Genomic DNA, 16,738 nt, shown 5'->3' on the forward strand with positions numbered 1-16,738 from the left:
AGAAAAGATATCATAATAGGGTGAACGGTGGATCCCAAAGAGATATGTCCACATCTTGGAACTTGTGAATTTGACCTTATGTGGGAAAAGTCTTTGTAGCTATAATTAAGTTATGAATCCTGGCAAGGGAGGTGCAGAAGAAAAGTTTCTCCTAAAACTTTGGAGGGAGCGTGGTCCTGCTAACGTCAATTTCAGACTTCCAGCCTCCAGAGCTATCAGAGCATACATTTCTCTTGTTCTAAGCCACCAATGTTGTAGCGCTTTGTTATACCAGCCCTAGGAAACAAATTCAGATCTCTAAAAACACTAGAATTTTATAATGTGGAAGTCTCTTTAGGCAACAGAAATAACATTAAGCACATGGGGAGCTGGGTGAGAATCTTCCCAAGAGGTGGTGTGTGTGCTGAGTAGTGATGAGCTCTGGCCCTGGATCAGGTCTGGGTTTGGCCCTGGCTAAGTTACTCAACCACCTGACTCAGTTTCCTCAAATGGGAATTAGGCATAACAGAACTTCATTCATAAGATTTCTGGAAAGATTAAAATGTGTAAGGTATTTGCAATAATACATAGGAAGAGCTAAATGATATTAACTGTTATGGTTACTATACATTGTTTTACACACTACGTGACTACACGCTGCACACTCTATCAATACTACTAATCGTAGCCTGAGCTATGAATACCAGGTATAGGTTAACAGAATGAGCTCATTTTTTTTTTTTTTCAGAATGATCTCATCTTTAAGACAAGGCATCTGAACTTTATTCAATTAGAGGCCCTTTTAGAGATATTCTTCTTTAGTATGTTTATTCAATTCTGCTGTGGCTGTCCTAAAGGAGATAAAAAAATATCACTTCATTTTAAAGATGAGAAAACTGAAGTTCATTAACTTTTTGTACCTCGCCCATTGGCAAAAGCCAAAGACGAAACAACACGGGGACTCAGCCCCAGGATTCTCACTCCAGGTGATCTTTCTATCACTGCCATACTTGCCTCCCATGACGGTGCTTACAAACGCTAAGTATCCAATGCATGTTTTTGAATCCGTAAAATTCAGGCCTCATTATCAGTAACTTCAATGTAATACTGGAGCTTCCCAAACTATTTTGAAGTGAAGACATTTTTGCCAACCATTTCAGAACCATAAATCTCTTAAGACATTGTGACAAAGAGAAGGATTAAGAAACAATCAATTTGGAAGATAAGTCTGTTTCTTTTTGTCCCCACTCCTGCTCCTTTTCCCATTTACCACAGAGTTCATCAAAGTGGTCAGGCAATTAGTGGTATTCTAGGTTTTTTTCATTTTATTTACTTTTTCTTACTTTCTTCAAAATAAAAGAAACAGAAAGAAAATGAATGTCCTATTAAAAGCACGGATCAACCTCACTTTCGCTGCTAACGTTTTTGAAAGAGAACTGTTTTCATTTTATCATATTTCTCAGTATGTCCCATCTGGTTAATTAAATACTTATTAAAACATTTAGTGCTCTCTTGTATCAAAGGTCTTCTAGGATAAGATGCTGCTCCATTTAAATAAAAGATGAAGGATGCTGAAACAGAAGCAGCCTTTAACCAGCAGACCCATAAATAAGAAAGGAGCTGGCACTATGCAGTCCTGACCCTGGCACTTGTACTGGGCTTGGCCAGAGCTTCTTAACCTGGAGGCCAAGCACTTGGTGGTAGGTTGCATCTATAAACCTCTTGAGATGCTTGCAAATTGTGCATAAACATTTTTCTGCACACACTTCAAAGGAGCCTGTGATGTCTGTAAGCTAAGAACCGCTGGTTCAAGTAATTGCCACATTTTATTCCTTCATATCATCTTAAATGCCATTATAATATCAAGGGTATAACGTTTGTTGGTTGCTTAAGTGAGACCCAGAAGCTCCGTGTTGTTAAAGATGTCATCTTGCCATCAAAAGAGTCAGATTTCTAAAAGTGAGATTCTATGATATAATTAGAAGAATGTACCTGCCAAGGAGAGTCCAGATCTGGGTTCTTATCCTTGTGCCTCTGTGGAATGATCCTGTGGTGGGTTACTTCTCTTCTCTGGGTTGCTGTTTCTTCATCTGTGAAATAAAGATTTGAATTAACCCAAAGTTGCCTTCAAACTTTAAAACAAATCTGTTCCATGTAAAAGATTATTAAAACTCTTAAATGGATATCTCCCACAAAATTCTAGAATATATTATGAAAACAAGGTATGACAAGTTAGTCATATTTTTAAAATTGTTTTCAGAGAAGGGTACAGTTTGAAAACATGCCATTGGCTAGTGACTTCTGAATGTACGTGGAAGACTATGAGGTGCCAGTTACCATCTACAGTAGGGTTGAGGGGAGGCCTCAAGTGGGACAGAGATGGAGGCTGAGAGTCTTGCACCTCATTTCTATTAGAACAGCCAGCTTTTAATCTGTTTTATAGAGTGGGTTTTAAGTGAGATTTTGTTTGTAGAAAAATTTCTTTGATTTTAATTAGTCTTTGTTGATATCCATGGCAGGGGAGAAAAGGGAAAAAGATATTACGCTAGTCATTGTATTTAAAAATCTGTTTTGGGGACATCTGAATGGCTCTGTGGTTGAGCGGCATCTGCCTTTGGCTCAGGTCGTAATCCCAGGGTCCTGGGATCGAGTCCCACAACAGGCTCCTCATGGGGAGCCTGCTTCTCCCTCAGCTTGTGTCTCTGCCTCTCTCTGTGTGTCTCTCATGAATAAATAAATAAAATCTTTAAAAAAATATGAAAAATTGGGGGGGGGCAGGGCAAGATGGCAGAGGAGTAGGGGTCCTCAACTCACCTGTCCCCACCAACTTACCTAGATTACTTTCAAACCATCCTGAAAACCTACAAATTCGACCTGAGATTTAGAGACAACAGCTGGAACGCTACAGAGAGAAGGGTTTTCACTTCTAACAAGGTAGGAAGGTGGGGGAAAAAATGAAAAATCTGTTTTTGAAAAGGCACTGGAAACAGAAGCCCTAAGGCTTTTTCCTATTTTGTCATTTATTAGCTGTGTCACATTAGGCAAGTCAGATAGTCTTTCTGAATTCGTGTCCTCACATATAGAATGACAATAGTATCTGATTTACAGGGTACTTGTAAGAATTCAAGTGAAATGATTGCGAAAGTGCTTCATAATTGGTAAAGCATCGTAAAGTTGGGGAGTGGGTCTTTAGTGGTGAGGCTCACAGGCCTGCATTCTGTCCTGACCACCGTAGCATTTTTGTCCATCTGAATTAAGTCATAGAAATTATGCATGATCACATTTGCAGGTAAGCCCAAGTTATAGGGTGGAGTTATAAGAGACTTAGCAGATTACAGGGTTCCAGGTATGGTAAAACTTTAAGGGTTTTACCTAAATTGAAGTTTTACCTAAATTGAAGCCTTGCTTCTTCAATTCAAAAAGTTAATTGTTCAAGGGTCAGATGGGGGAAAATGTGGCCTATGATCAGTTCTAGTAAAAAAAAAAAAAAAAAAAAAAAAGACTAAAGAACTTAATTTGACTTCAAGTTCATTATGAGCCATTAATGTTGGGAAATGTTGGACAAATAAATAAGTGATCTAATTGTCTCAGTCAACTTGGGCTGTTGTAACAGAATACTACAAACTGGGTACTTATAAATAATAGTAATTTATTTCTTATAGTTCTGGAGACTAAGAAGTCCAAGACCAAGATGCCAGCCAGCATCACTATCATTCTGGTGAAGGCCCTCTTCCTGGTTAACAGCCAGCATGTTCTACTGTGTCCTCACATGGTGGAAGGGGCAAGAGATCTCTCTGGAGCCCCTCTAGAACACTAATCTCATTCATGAAGAGGCTCCATCCTCATCAACTATGTACCTCCTGAAGGCCCCCCACCTCCTAATACCATCACTTTGGGGGTTCAGATTCAACATGGTCTTGGGAGAAAACATTCAGACCACAGTGCCAGTATTCTTATATATTTATAGGAAGACTGTACCACAGACGACAGAAGGGGGCTATAGCCCTTGGCTTTGATTAGCATCCTTCTTCCAGCTGTTAAAGCAGTTTCTCCAATAGGTTAAGTATATCCAAAGGAAGCTAGAAGGAGAAAAGTCTGGAAGGTTTTCAAGGGCAATGTTAAGAGAAGATTTGAGGAGAGAAATGTACCTTGGAGGTCTTAAAAGATCTGAAAGTGGTGTTACAGGCAGTCACGCAAGTGAAGGGTTGGAATTGTTTTATTGTTTCCAGAGGCAAATCTCAGGAAAAACTTTAAATAATAAGAGCTATATAAAGGGAAAATGATTGCCTGGTTGAAGTAGTGAAATTTCCATTAGAGAAACTGTTCAAGCAGAGACTGGACCACACCTTCTCAGAGTTGCTATCAGTCAGCAGGAAGGTTTTAAGAAGAAATTACTAAGATTTCATCAAATCTGAGATCCTATTTCCACAACAGAATTCAATATCCCACTGGAGAATGATTTGCTTCATTATTATTATTATTTTTGGTTGTAATAAAAGTGTGGATTTTGAAATTGGCAAGCTGGAGCTGGCTACTCTGTGATATTCAGGATGTTGTTTAACCTCTGGGAACATCAGTTATGTTGTCAGTAACACAGTGATGATTATTTCTGTGTTGCTGTGAAGATGACACAGCACATTGGTAAAGGATTCTTAACCGTGCCTGGTCTTAGTAAGGGCTCAGAGTAACTTTTATCACAACTATTATTTGTTCCTTTTATTTTCCACATGCATTTTATTTCTTCTTAGAAGAGATTCCTTTCAGGTGATTCTACTGAATCCTTCGGAGACATATGATGTAAGTGGGTAAAATGGTGATTTCCATGAGTCTAGGAGAAAGAATCCACTCCAAAGGTCACAGGGGTACCATATCACCTCTCTTGTGTTTGCCTCAAATGTTTGTTTTCTACTAAATGGAGGAAACCTGTGCAACAACTCCTTTGTCCTAAATTATAACCTGATTTTCCTGCCTATCAAAACCAGAACTAGGCCAGCCCAATTGATTTTTTAAAATTTCGTTTAAAATTTTAGGCAATGAAACATCTTATAAAAAATTTAAGGACCAAGATCTCCCTTGTGGAGTAGAGAAAGTATCTTTTCCATAGGTTGGTCACAGGTAGGCATCTGGTCTCATTCAGAAGGTAATAAGGAACTACCTGTGAGGAGGTGCTATGATAATTCTGACCAAAGGTCTCTCACAAAAAGATTATTCAATTTGCAAGAGAAATGAAAAGGATACTAGAACACTCTTAGGTTTGGATAAGACTCAACTTCAAATAAATTCTTTTTCACTTTTCTTTCTTTTGCATCAGTGAACATTTATTAATACCTAAGGGGCATGACATTCTATGAGGCACGAGCATGTTCCAGAAGAGGGATGTCCTGGTACTTTGGCTCTCTGAAGGGGTGGTCTGGGTGTGACAGCAGAAGAGGTTATTACTGCTCCAGAAAAGTTGCTTTGGACATGCCATCCTGAACTTCTTTCTTTTTCTAGTCTGTTTAATTTTCTTGCTCAATATCCTACTTATATTAATTCCCAAATTCTCTTTTTAATCTTTTCTGAGATCTTGAACTCAAAATGATAATGTTAGCTAGGAATTCCTAATTGACACCCTTTGATCTTATAATGCAGCTGAAAGGGCAGGGATGCAATGTTTGAATAGCAAATTGTCCCCCAGATAACTGCCATTCTGTATGGGCAATAATAGCGTAGAGTACTCATCGAATGACTTATGTCCCAGAACTTTGCTAACTGCTTTATACGTATTACCTTATGTAGTTCATTTAACACTATAGTGGAGGCACTATTTCTTTTTTTTTTTTTAAAGATTGTATTTATTTATTCATGAGAAACACAGAGAGAGGCAGAGACACAGGCAGAGGGACAAGCAGGCTCCATGGAGGGAGCCCAGTGTGGGACCTGATCCCGGGTCTCTAGGATCAGGCCCTGGGCTGAAGGCGATGCTAAACTGCTGAGCCAGCCGGGCTGCCCAGGAGGCACTATTTCTATAACTGTTTTGTAAATAAGGAAGCTGAGACAATGGGAAATTTATTTATTTTTATTTTTTAAGGATTTATTTATTTGAGAGAGAGAGAGACGATGTGAGCAGGGGGAGGGCAGAGTAGGAGGGAGAGAAGTAGACTCTCCACTGAGTGTGGAGCCCAAGGCAGGGCTCGATCTCCAGACCCCATGATCATGATCTGAGCCAAAATCAAGAGCTGGACGCTCCACCAATGAAGCCACCCAGGAGCCCCTAACATGAGAAATTTAAAAGCTGACCCAAAGTCTCACAACTAATGTAGGGTACACAGCTCTTAACCACTCTGCCAGACTGCCTATCTATGCAAAGAACTTTGATCTTAACCTAACAAATCATTCATCTACCTGTCCGTCCGTCCGTCCGTCCATCCATCCATCCATCCATCCATCCATCCATCCATCCATCCAATCAAATATTCATCCAACATGTATAGAGAGGAGCACCTGGGTGGCTTAGTCAGTTAAGCGTCCACCTCGTGAGATCGAGCCCCGTGTGGGACTCCATGCTGAGCATGGAGTCTGCTTGAGATTCTCTCCCTCCCTCTGCCCCACCCTGTGCTACACACACACACACACACACACACACACACACACAAATAAATACATCTTTTAAAACAATGTACTAGAGATGTAAACTATGAATAAGACTGACATGTTCACTGGCCTCTAGCCACTTTCTAGGGAGGAGAAAGGACAGTTATGCTAGCATCCCCACACAGTGTGGTAAGGGCTATGACAGGGAAGCATAGGGTACTCTGGGGCATGGAAGGAGACTCTAACCCCATCTGTGTCAGGACAGGCAGGTCAAGAAGTTCTCACCCTCATCACTGTGTGCTTCAACTATTTTGTAGCAAAAGGCATATAATGTAACCTCTACAAAGGAAGGTCTTTGAAGCAAGGCCTTCCTCTCTACTGTTCCCCCAGTGCCTGGCACACAGTGAGCGCTCAATTAATATCTGTGGAATAAATCAATTAGAATTCTAATACTCCATAGTAACCCCATTATAACAGCGAGTCTTTTGCTTATTTCTTTTTTTTTTTTTGACTTATTTCTAACTTCACTCTGAACATGCTTAAATGCTTCTCTACTCTGTGCGTGAAATAAATGCTCTTTTTTGACTTAAAAAAAAATCAAGTCCCCAAGTCCCTGGGTGGCTCAATCGGTTAAGCACCTGCCTTCGTCTCAGGTCATGATCCAGGGTCCTGGGATCGAGCCCCGCATTGGGCCCCCCTGCTCAGCGGGGAGTCTGCTTCTCCCTCTCCCTCTGCTGCTCCCCCTTCTCATGCTCTCACTCTCTCTCTCTGTCAAATAAATAAATAAAATCTTAAAAACAAAATCAAGTCCCTTTTCCCTTTTAAGCCATTTTCTAAAAGCTCTATTCCAGGAAAGCTGCCACCCCCATTGCATTTTACTAGAACAATGTGTCTTCAGGTGTCTCTTAAAACAGGTGCCTTGAACAGAGGTTCTGGGACGGTCCAGGAAAAGTGGAGACTCTGCTCCCCCCCCCTTTTTCGAGTGCTCTGTGGGATTCCTTGCTCTGTTCTCCCTTCTCCTTTCCAAGACCTGGAAAGTCTTCTTCCTCTCAACCTCTCCCCCCTCCTCTCTCACTCTTCAAAAAGATGTTAACTTTGGGAAAGCAGTTCTTAATTATTTACCACACAGTCCTCTGGCAGACTATAGGAATCCAGGGCGAAGCAAGAGAGAGGGGCAAAAGAAAACCGAAACTCCAGGCTAATGATTTCCCTCAACAAGACTTTTTGTTATCATAAGGTGGTGTTTTATTTGGGTTATAGTTCTTTGGAGCAGGTATTAAGCTATCTCTTCCACAAGGCTAATATTTTCCTTAGCAAAACAGCAGCAAATCCGAGGTAGCAAAATACTGCTGAGGGGTAGAGGAAACCACGACTCCCAAGGGGCCAGTACTCCTCATGGTCTAGCTCAGAGACACATGGCCAGGTTTGCACACCATCTTCACATTATCTAATTACATAATTTTACTTCCTCGCTTGGTGCCACAGTTTAAAACTGTACCTCATTCCCTTCCCTGCTTGATTTTTCTCTAGAGCCCTCATCTCCTACCATACACTGTAATTCACTTATTACAATAATTTTTTTTTCAATCATTCTTTAAATGGTCGATGTCCCCCTAGAGTTTAAGCTCCTCAAGGGAGCTTATTTTATCACTCATTCAGGGCGTAGAGTTGTTCCGGCACAGGATACTTGCACGATAAATATCTCTTGGATAAATGAATTATTAATCCTGACCAAAGCAATATTAATAAATAATAACTGTGATCAAGCTTTTCTTTACATGTATTTAATTTATAATCAACTGGTTGGACATTAAACATTATTTTGTATAAATCTTCTAATTGGATAAAATAGGACAGTGAGAACTTTACAAAAGTCTTGCTGGTCAAAAGCCACCTGGAACCCATGTTCGTCAGCATGGTAAGCTCTTGTAAACATGTACATAGAAGGATAAGCCTGTGTTGATGAGCAGAGAAAATTCTGAGTTTTCCTGATGCAGGCAGGCTTACTTGAATCCCTAAAGCAAAGGGTATGGTTTGGCTCAGTGCACTCATGACCATTTCTAGCAGCAAGTTTAGGCGTTGCTTACCAGCCCCATTAAACTCAGAGACTCACTAATCTTATATTCTTATTTCTAGACAAAGCACTATCATCCAATTCTTGGTTCTTACTACAGGATTGGCAGTTTTTGGGAACACAAAACACAAAAGATGAATAGAAGAGCATATTAATTATTGGAGATCTTCTCCTGTATTTGAGACTGTCATAATCACAGGAGATGCTTTCCAGCCGTGACATATCAGTGTACCCTGAGGACCATAGTGGCTAGTCCAGCTCTTCCTTTCCCCTGACACTCCTACATATGGGGCCGATCTAGTGTAAGTGAAACTGGGCTCATCTGAGTGGCAAATTTCACTTTTGGGTGAGATTTAGGTAGCCTCCTTCTCTCACTTATTGTGGCCTCTTTCAACAACTGACCTGAAGAACTGATAAAGGACTAGAGTTATCTAGAAGTCAAAGGAACAGCTGGCCTCACTGAGCTTAAATTAACATAGTAAATTGGTGAGTCCTAAAAGATAATAAGGCACTTACAAGCCAGTTCTCCAGAAGACTACATTAATGACATTTGACTTCTTTCCTTTTTTTTTTTTTTTTTTTTTTTTTGAGAGGGAGAGAGAGCAAGTGCACATGCAGAGGGAGAGGGAGAGAGAGAATTTTAAGCAGGCTCCACACCCAGCATGAGCTGGACTTGGGGCTGGATCCTGAGATCATAACGTGAGTCGAAATCAAGAGGCTGACGCCCAACTGACTGAGCCACCCAGACGCCCCTACATTTGATTCATTTCTCAACAGAGGAAAGCCTGGGTGGGCGTGTAAACACGAGCAAATCACATAGCTGTGTGACACCTGTGCCGCTCTTAATTATTTCATATATTTCAGTGTGGCCCTTGGGGAAAAGCTTCATGTGAACCATCGGTCTGGTGGTGTATGGGGATTCATGAACTCCAAGTTCTAAATCCGTCTGTTCTTTTAATATCTTGGCTAATTTATTCTTAAGAACCAGCTTTATTGAGATATAATCCACCCATTTAAAGTACATAATTCAATGGTCTTTAGTTTACTCACAGTGATATAAACATCACCCCAACAAGACACCTCTACCCTTAACAGTCGCTCGCCTTTCCTACACAACTCCATCCTTTTTTTCTGTCCCTATAGGTTTGCCTATTTTTGATGTGTTACAAACATGGAATCATACAATATATGGTCTTCTTCCACTTGGCATGTTTTCAATGTTCATCGATGCTGCAGCAAGTACCAGTCCTTCATTCCTTTTCATTGCTGAATAATATTCCACTGTGCCATTCCATATCACATTTTATCTCTCCATTTATCAGTCAATGAGCACCTAGATTGTTTTCACTTTTTGGCTATTGTGAGTAATGCTGCTGTGAACATTTGTATACAAGTTCTTACATGGACATACGTTCTCATTCTCTCGGATGTACAGCTAGGAGTGGGATGGCTCGGTTATATGGTAACTCTATGTTCAACTTTTTGAGGAACTACTAAACTATCTCCTACAGCAACTCACTGTTTTGTATTCCCACCACCAATGTATGATGATCCCAATCTCTCTACCTCTTTTCCAACGAGTGTTATTATCTGTCTTTTTATTATGCCATTTTGGTTGGTGTGAAATGATATCTTATGCTTTTGATCTTCATTTCCTTAGTGACTACTGATAGTAAGCACTTTTTCATGTGTTGATTGACCATTTGTATGTCTTCTTTGGAGAAATGTCTCTTTGATTCCCTTGCTAACTTTTGAATGGCTTATATTTTAGTTGTAGAATTTTTCTTCATATGCCTTAAGAATGGGGGATAGTTGGAGGAAAAGCCTGAGACCTCTTGCCTGCTCCTGATTAGAAGAGAGCTTCTACATAAGATGATGGTAGCCTGCTTTTTCCAGGGTTATGCCATAGGCCCTAGGCTAGGTTCTAAGTTGAGAGGGAGCCCTGTGCTCTTGGCTGCACCCACTGGGAGTGGAGCACTATCCCCTAGCTGGAGAGGGGTGGGTATGCAGAGAGAAGTGGGTTGTGGCTCAAATGCCTCACACTCTTGCTATTCCTACTGAATTGTAGCACTGTCTTGAGTAAAGTTTTCATCATTTGTTGTATTTTGTCAGGACAATTTCCAGAGACTAACTAGTTGTTTATCTATAATTTTCACCAGTTGTTTTGCTACGGAGTGGGTTCACGGAACTCCTTATTCAACTATTCTGGAAGTTGAGTTCTATTTGGATAGTTTTTAATGAAAATGTTGTATCTTTTAAAAAACGATTTTATTTATTTATTAGAGAGAGAGAGAGAGAGAGCATGTGGGAGAGAGCATGAGCAGGTGAGGGCAGAGAGAGAAGCAGACTCCCCAGGATCATGACCTGAGCTGAAGGCAGGTGCTTAACCGCCTGAGCCACCCAGGCACCCCCCCTTTTTTGTTTTTGAAAATGTTGCATTTTGTATACGTAGTGGTAAAATAATTTATGCTGACATAGTAGATATAGAATTATGAAATGCAATTTTTATCAAAGTAAATTTTGCAAATTTATAAACAGTGGATTAAGAAAACTGATTGTAGTTGAGGTCTGTTGACTTTTAACTTTATATCCAGTCAAATTCTAGAATGCTCACACATTTGGTTTGACAAACTATTCTTAATTTATCGTTATTAAATGGTTGACTAGAAATATTTGAATAATGAGGGTGGCAGTGCATGTCATGTGAGAGCTTATTATTGCTCTAGTCATCTATGTACGAAGCCATCACAGCCATTGAAAGTTATCAAAATCATGCCTGTCTTTAAAAACACAGGAAAAATTAAACTGTGAAAATTAAGTTATTAAAACCTCATCAGTTTTATGCATTAATCTAAAAGGTTCACAGGCAAAAATGACCATATATTTTGTAATTAATTCAAAGGAACGACCACACCCACTACATCTTTTAGAAAGACAACTTTCCCAATTTCCCTGATCAATTTATCTGTAGTTTTCGGGCCAAGATTTACATTTAACAATTCTTCAAATTCTATTGAATCACGGGCTCTACTCATATATGTTAATTGCCAACCAGTTGAGTGTCACTTTAGTTGAAACAGCCCTAGAACTTCTGCTCATATCTAAAACCTTCTTCTTCCCATTCCTCATATCCCACCTCCCACCCCCATGGCAAAGTTAACTAGTCCTTTCTCCCGGGGTTAAGAAGTCTGGTGATCCCATAAGCATCTTTGGGAAAATACACACTGCTTAACAATCTCGAGAAAATGTTACAATATATTTAACTCCTTGTTGGAAATTCTTCGCTTTTGGGGCAGCTGACTTGTGTGTCCTACGGCCTCAAACAGTCGCTTCGGGGGCAAAAAGTATTATATAAGGCCCTACAACTAGGATGAACTACGAATGGAACCAAGCGCCTCCCCAAAGATGTTTCCCTGAATAGTTGCTGAACTACACAAAAGACAAATAATGAAAGTAATTCACAGAGTAATTCTCTCTCCTTTGGGCTGGGAAAGTGGCGGTAATAAAGTTTGGCTTCTGTTGAGTGGAACCTTAGTTTCTCAGACACTCAAAGGCAAATGGAAAAACCCATCCAATTCTTAAAATGTCAAAAATGCAGTTAAATAATAGGCTGATAAATTGCACTGAGGCGAGGATTAATCCACCCCCCCCACCACCACCCCCACCCCCGGCGGAGACAGGGACCGTAGCCTCCCGAAGCCGCTGGAGGTGCCAGCACAGGTTCGGGAAGATGCTTACCTCCCGCGGGCGGACGGCGCTGCGGCTTAGGTGAGGACCGAGCTTGGCTCCTCCCCGGCGGCGCGAGCTTCCCACTGCGCCGGGCGCCCCGCAGCCCCGGAGTTAGGTGTTCGGCCCCGCCCTCCGCACTGTTGCTAAAACTCCCTTCCGCCGGGCCCAGTCGGGGATTAATGATCGACCAGAGCAGAGCACTCCCACGCCAACTTGCGCGCCCCGCGCTCGCCCGGCGATTGCGCCCCGAGCCCTGCGGCCGCGCCGCTCCCCCCCTCCCGGGCCCGGCTCTACGGTCCCAACTTCCCACACGCTGCCTCGCTCAGTCCTGGGCGGCCGCGCTCGTCCTCCGAGGAAGGCAGCCCAGCGGCTCCAACATCTTCTCCGGCTTTCCTGCGGCTCGTTAGCGCGTCTGCGGGGACCGGCCTCGCGGGAGGGGGCGCTTTCCCGAGGCCGGGGGGCGGGGGGCGGGGGGCCGGGGCTCCGGGAGCCACGGAGGAGGCTCCGGCGCCGCTGTCACCTCCGGCTGCTGCAGCAAAACCCCGAGCCGCGGCGGGGACGGGGGAGGGGAGGGAGGTGTCCTCCCCCTCGCTCGGGCTGGGCGCCCCGGCTCCAGCACGGGGGCGCGTCCTCGGGCGGCGCGGGGCGCGGGGGGCGCGGGGGGCGCGGGGCGCGCGGGGGCCTCGGGGCTCCAGCCGGGGCCTGCGCCGCCGGGCGGGGGGAGCCTGCGCCCCGCATCCGTCCGTCTGCGGACTCGGGCGAGGGGGCGAAGCGGCGGCCGCGGCGCGGGACCGCGGGGTCCACCCGGCAGCGGGCTCCGGGCATCCCACTGCCTGTGGTCGTCCAGAAAAAGAAAAAAAAAAAAAAATCAAAGAAAGTGAACCCTTGTAGCGTCGGCAGCGAATTCGGGTGCCTTTGAACGTGCGGAACGCCGCCCCCCCGCCCCCCCCCCCGCCGTCCCCCCGCCCCTCCGCTGCGAGGTTCGTCGCGGAAACCCTGGGCTCCCCCGGGCGAGCACACGGAAGGACCGTGCCGGGAACTCGTGTGTGCTCCGTCACGAGAAGGGGGTTCATTCGGGCCCCGACTGCGGCAGGAGAGCCAACCCGGGAGAGAGGGCCGGGCGGCGGCCGGCGGCGCAGGCTCGCTCCGCTCCGCTCCCCGGGATCTTCCCGCGGGGGGACCCCAGGCCCGCCCCCGAGCGCCGCGGGCCCCTCCCCACCGCGGGACCATCCCCCCCGGACCCCTCCGCACCGCGGGGAGCATCCCCCCCCGGACCCCTCCCCTACCGCGGGGAGCAACCCCCCCGGACCCCTCCCCACCGCGGGGAGCATCCCCCCGGACCCCTCCCCTACCGCGGGGAGCATCCCCCCGGACCCCTCCCCTACCGCGGGGAGCATCCCCCCGGACCCCTCCCCACCGCGGGGGGCATCCCCCCGGACCCCTCCCCTACCGCGGGGAGCATCCCCCCGGACCCCTCCCCTACCGCGGGGAGCATCCCCCCCGGACCCCTCCCCTACCGCGGGGAGCATCCCCCCGGACCCCTCCCCTACCGCGGGGAGCATCCCCCCGGACCCCTCCCCTACCGCGGGGAGCATCCCCCCCGGACCCCTCCCCACCGCGGGGAGCATCCCCCCGGACCCCTCCCCTACCGCGGGGGGCATCCCCCCGGACCCCTCCCCACCGCGGGGGGCATCCCCCCGGACCCCTCCCCTACCGCGGGGAGCATCCCCCCGGACCCCTCCCCACCGCGGGGGGCATCCCCCCGGACCCCTCCCCTACCGCGGGGAGCATCCCCCCGGACCCCTCCCCACCGCGGGGAGCATCCCCCCCGGACCCCTCCCCACCGCGGGGAGCATCCCCCCGGACCCCTCCCTTACCGCGGGGAGCATCCCCCCGGACCCCTCCCCACCGCGGGGAGCATCCCCCCCGGACCCCTCCCCACCGCGGGGAGCATCCCCCCAGGCCCGCCCCCGAACGCCGCAGGCCCCTCCCCACCGCGGGGAGCATCCCCCCGCACCCCTCCCCAGGACCCCTCCGCACCGCGGGGAGCACCCAGCCCCCCCGAGGCCCGCCTCCCGAGCGCCGCGGACCCCTCCCCACCGCGGACGCGGGGCTCGATGCACCCCGCGGCTGCCGGCCGGGCGCGAGCAGGCCCCGGAGGACCCCAGCCCTGATTGCTCCGCGACTGGCGCCGCCTGCCCACGACCAGGGGGCGTCCCGCGCCCAGCGCCTCTTTGATTAATGAGCGTTTGGGCAACACCTGCCAGTCAGCACCCCCTCATCCCCCCACCCCCCATCCCCCCACCCCCCCCCCCACCCCCCCCACTTAAGGAGGAAGCACTGCACATGCTCGACCAGGGCTGACGGTGCTGAAGCGCCAATTTGAGCTGCTGGCAGGTTTCTGCTCATTTTCACAACACTTCCAGCAGGTTCCAAGCTGCGGGCGCCAGGAAGAAGAGGGCGACTTACGTTACTGGGAGGGATTTTCCCGACGCAGGAGGGAGTGAGTCCCCAAAGGAAGCTGACGGCGGTGGGGGCCAGGGCAGGGGGCACCGGGAGCCCAGCGCCCCCAGCCCAGCGCCCCGGTGGCCGGTGTCACCCGGTTGTCTTTCCCTTCTCCTGTACCGTATCTACATGTCAGCAACCACTGCTAGGATTTTCTTTTTTTAATTATTTCGTTATCACTTGGTGGTGTTCACATTCCTTATCTCGCCGCTTCTGGCAAACCTTGTAATTTTGGCACAAGGAAGACCACATCATTGAGGTGTGGCAATAGACAAGGAAATGGAAAACTCGAGAAGTGACTTGCCCAGGGTCACCAGGCCCGCTGTGAGGTAGGACCAGAACTATCGCACTAGGTTTTAGGTCTCATTCTTCATTGTCTAGTTTCCTTACTAGATCTCGACTCCCTCTCCCCCATGTGATTGTGCATTCGTGGAAGTACAGACACAGGTCTCACTTCGGCCTGCCAAGCTTGCAAAAATGGATGTGAGACTTTGCAATTGCTTCAACTGGAGGTTGGGAGAAACTAGTACATTTGGCAGAAGCATCCGGACCATTAAAAAGAATCTTAAATGACATATGTGTAATATAACCACACACATAAAAGATATGTATATCTTTTTACCTCCGAATGGAAAATATATGGTTTTTTTTCTATCTAAACATAGAACATTCTCAAAACTTAACTAGACCATGAAATAAAGATCAGCACATTTTTAAAGGCAGAATCATACAGACCATCTATCGAAGCACAATGAGGATAAAATGAACAAGAAAATTTAACAAGAAAAATTCCTTCTCATTGATACGCAACTGGAAATTTAAAAATGCCTTAAATAAAAAAAAATGCCTTAAATCTAGATTAAAGAGAAGAACAAATGAGAAACTGCAAAATCTTTAGAAACAGAAGGAAAAAAATCCCACCTAACAAAGTCAGGATAGTATATTAGAGTGGAAATCATAAATCTGAAATGTGTTTATTGAGAAGTGATATGCAAACCAAGAAACTTTGAAAAAATTACAAAAGAATTGTATAAACTAGTACAGATCACAGCAGAAATTAATGAAACGGGAAAGTAAAAATCCAGGAGAATTGATTAATGAAAGAAAAACCTTATTCATTGAAAAAAATCAAGAAACTGGCACACCTGGGTGGCTCAGCGGTTGAGCATCTGCCTTTGGCTCAGGGTATGATCCTGGGTCTGGAGATCGAGTCCCACATCGGGCTCCCTGCAAGGAGCCTGCTTCTCTCCCTCTGCCTGTGTCTCTGCCTCTCTCTCTTTCTGCGTCTCTCATGAATAAATAAATAAATAAATAAATAAATAAATAAATAAATAAATAAATAAATAAATTTTTAAAAAAATAAAAAATCAAGAAACAAAGACACAAGTAACATTAGGAAGGAAAAACGATATATAACCACAGATAAGGAGAATATTAAAAAAGAAAAAGCCTCAAATGCTGTTCATGCCCCATGAAGACGATTTTCCCCTTATGCTGATAACTACAAACTGTGAGATAAGAAATGGTTAAGACACACCACAGCTTGTGGAAAGGGGGATGAGATTTAAAGAACCAGGTGGAATTGTTTAGAATAAGATAGTATGAGAATTTGAAGTAATGCTAATTGCATCGACTGGACATTTTGAACCAGGCCTTTTGTCGTCATTGTCATGAAGCAGCTGTCGAATACCTCAAGAACACATGCTTCCTGGGGTCGAAATCTTGTAGACATGGTAAAAGTTAACAGTAACAAAAGAGCATATTCCCTTAGGTCATCTGGGAGGTTTGGGGACAAATATTACAGGGGAGGGCATGGGATCACTTTGCAAAAGCTGTACCTAATGACGCAGAAAGGTTGTTTGGAATGTAGCTGGAGTT

At 45.6% G+C, this 16,738-nt stretch overlaps 2 protein-coding genes across 6 annotated transcripts in view; one reads left to right on the forward strand and one right to left on the reverse strand.

The window, feature by feature from the left end:
* SPTSSB (serine palmitoyltransferase small subunit B) overlaps positions 1–14,986 on the reverse strand; it is a 29,286-nt gene extending 14,300 nt beyond the window's left edge. The window contains exons 1-2 of one of the 5 annotated variants that reach the window (XM_025425456.3): positions 14,825–14,986; positions 1,972–2,069 (exon numbers count right to left, since the gene is read on the reverse strand). The gene's annotated coding sequence lies outside the window, so the exon portion shown is untranslated. Of the gene's footprint in view, positions 1–1,971; positions 2,070–12,364; positions 12,819–14,824 lie in introns of those variants that run through there. The other 4 variants (XM_025425454.3, XM_025425455.3, XM_035710287.2 and 1 more) reach the window with 4 other exon arrangements.
* LOC125754324 (basic proline-rich protein-like) lies at positions 12,219–14,529 on the forward strand. The gene is made up of 3 exons (XM_049105784.1): positions 12,219–12,394; positions 12,525–12,757; positions 13,247–14,529. Exons 1-3 carry the CDS (start codon positions 12,219–12,221, stop codon positions 14,527–14,529), a joined length of 1,692 nt encoding a protein of 563 aa, XP_048961741.1.
* Positions 14,987–16,738: the final 1,752 nt, after the last annotated feature.

The sequence above is a fragment of the Canis lupus genome, chromosome 34 (assembly GCF_003254725.2).
Source record: "Canis lupus dingo isolate Sandy chromosome 34, ASM325472v2, whole genome shotgun sequence".
NCBI classification, from domain to species: domain Eukaryota; kingdom Metazoa; phylum Chordata; class Mammalia; order Carnivora; family Canidae; genus Canis; species Canis lupus.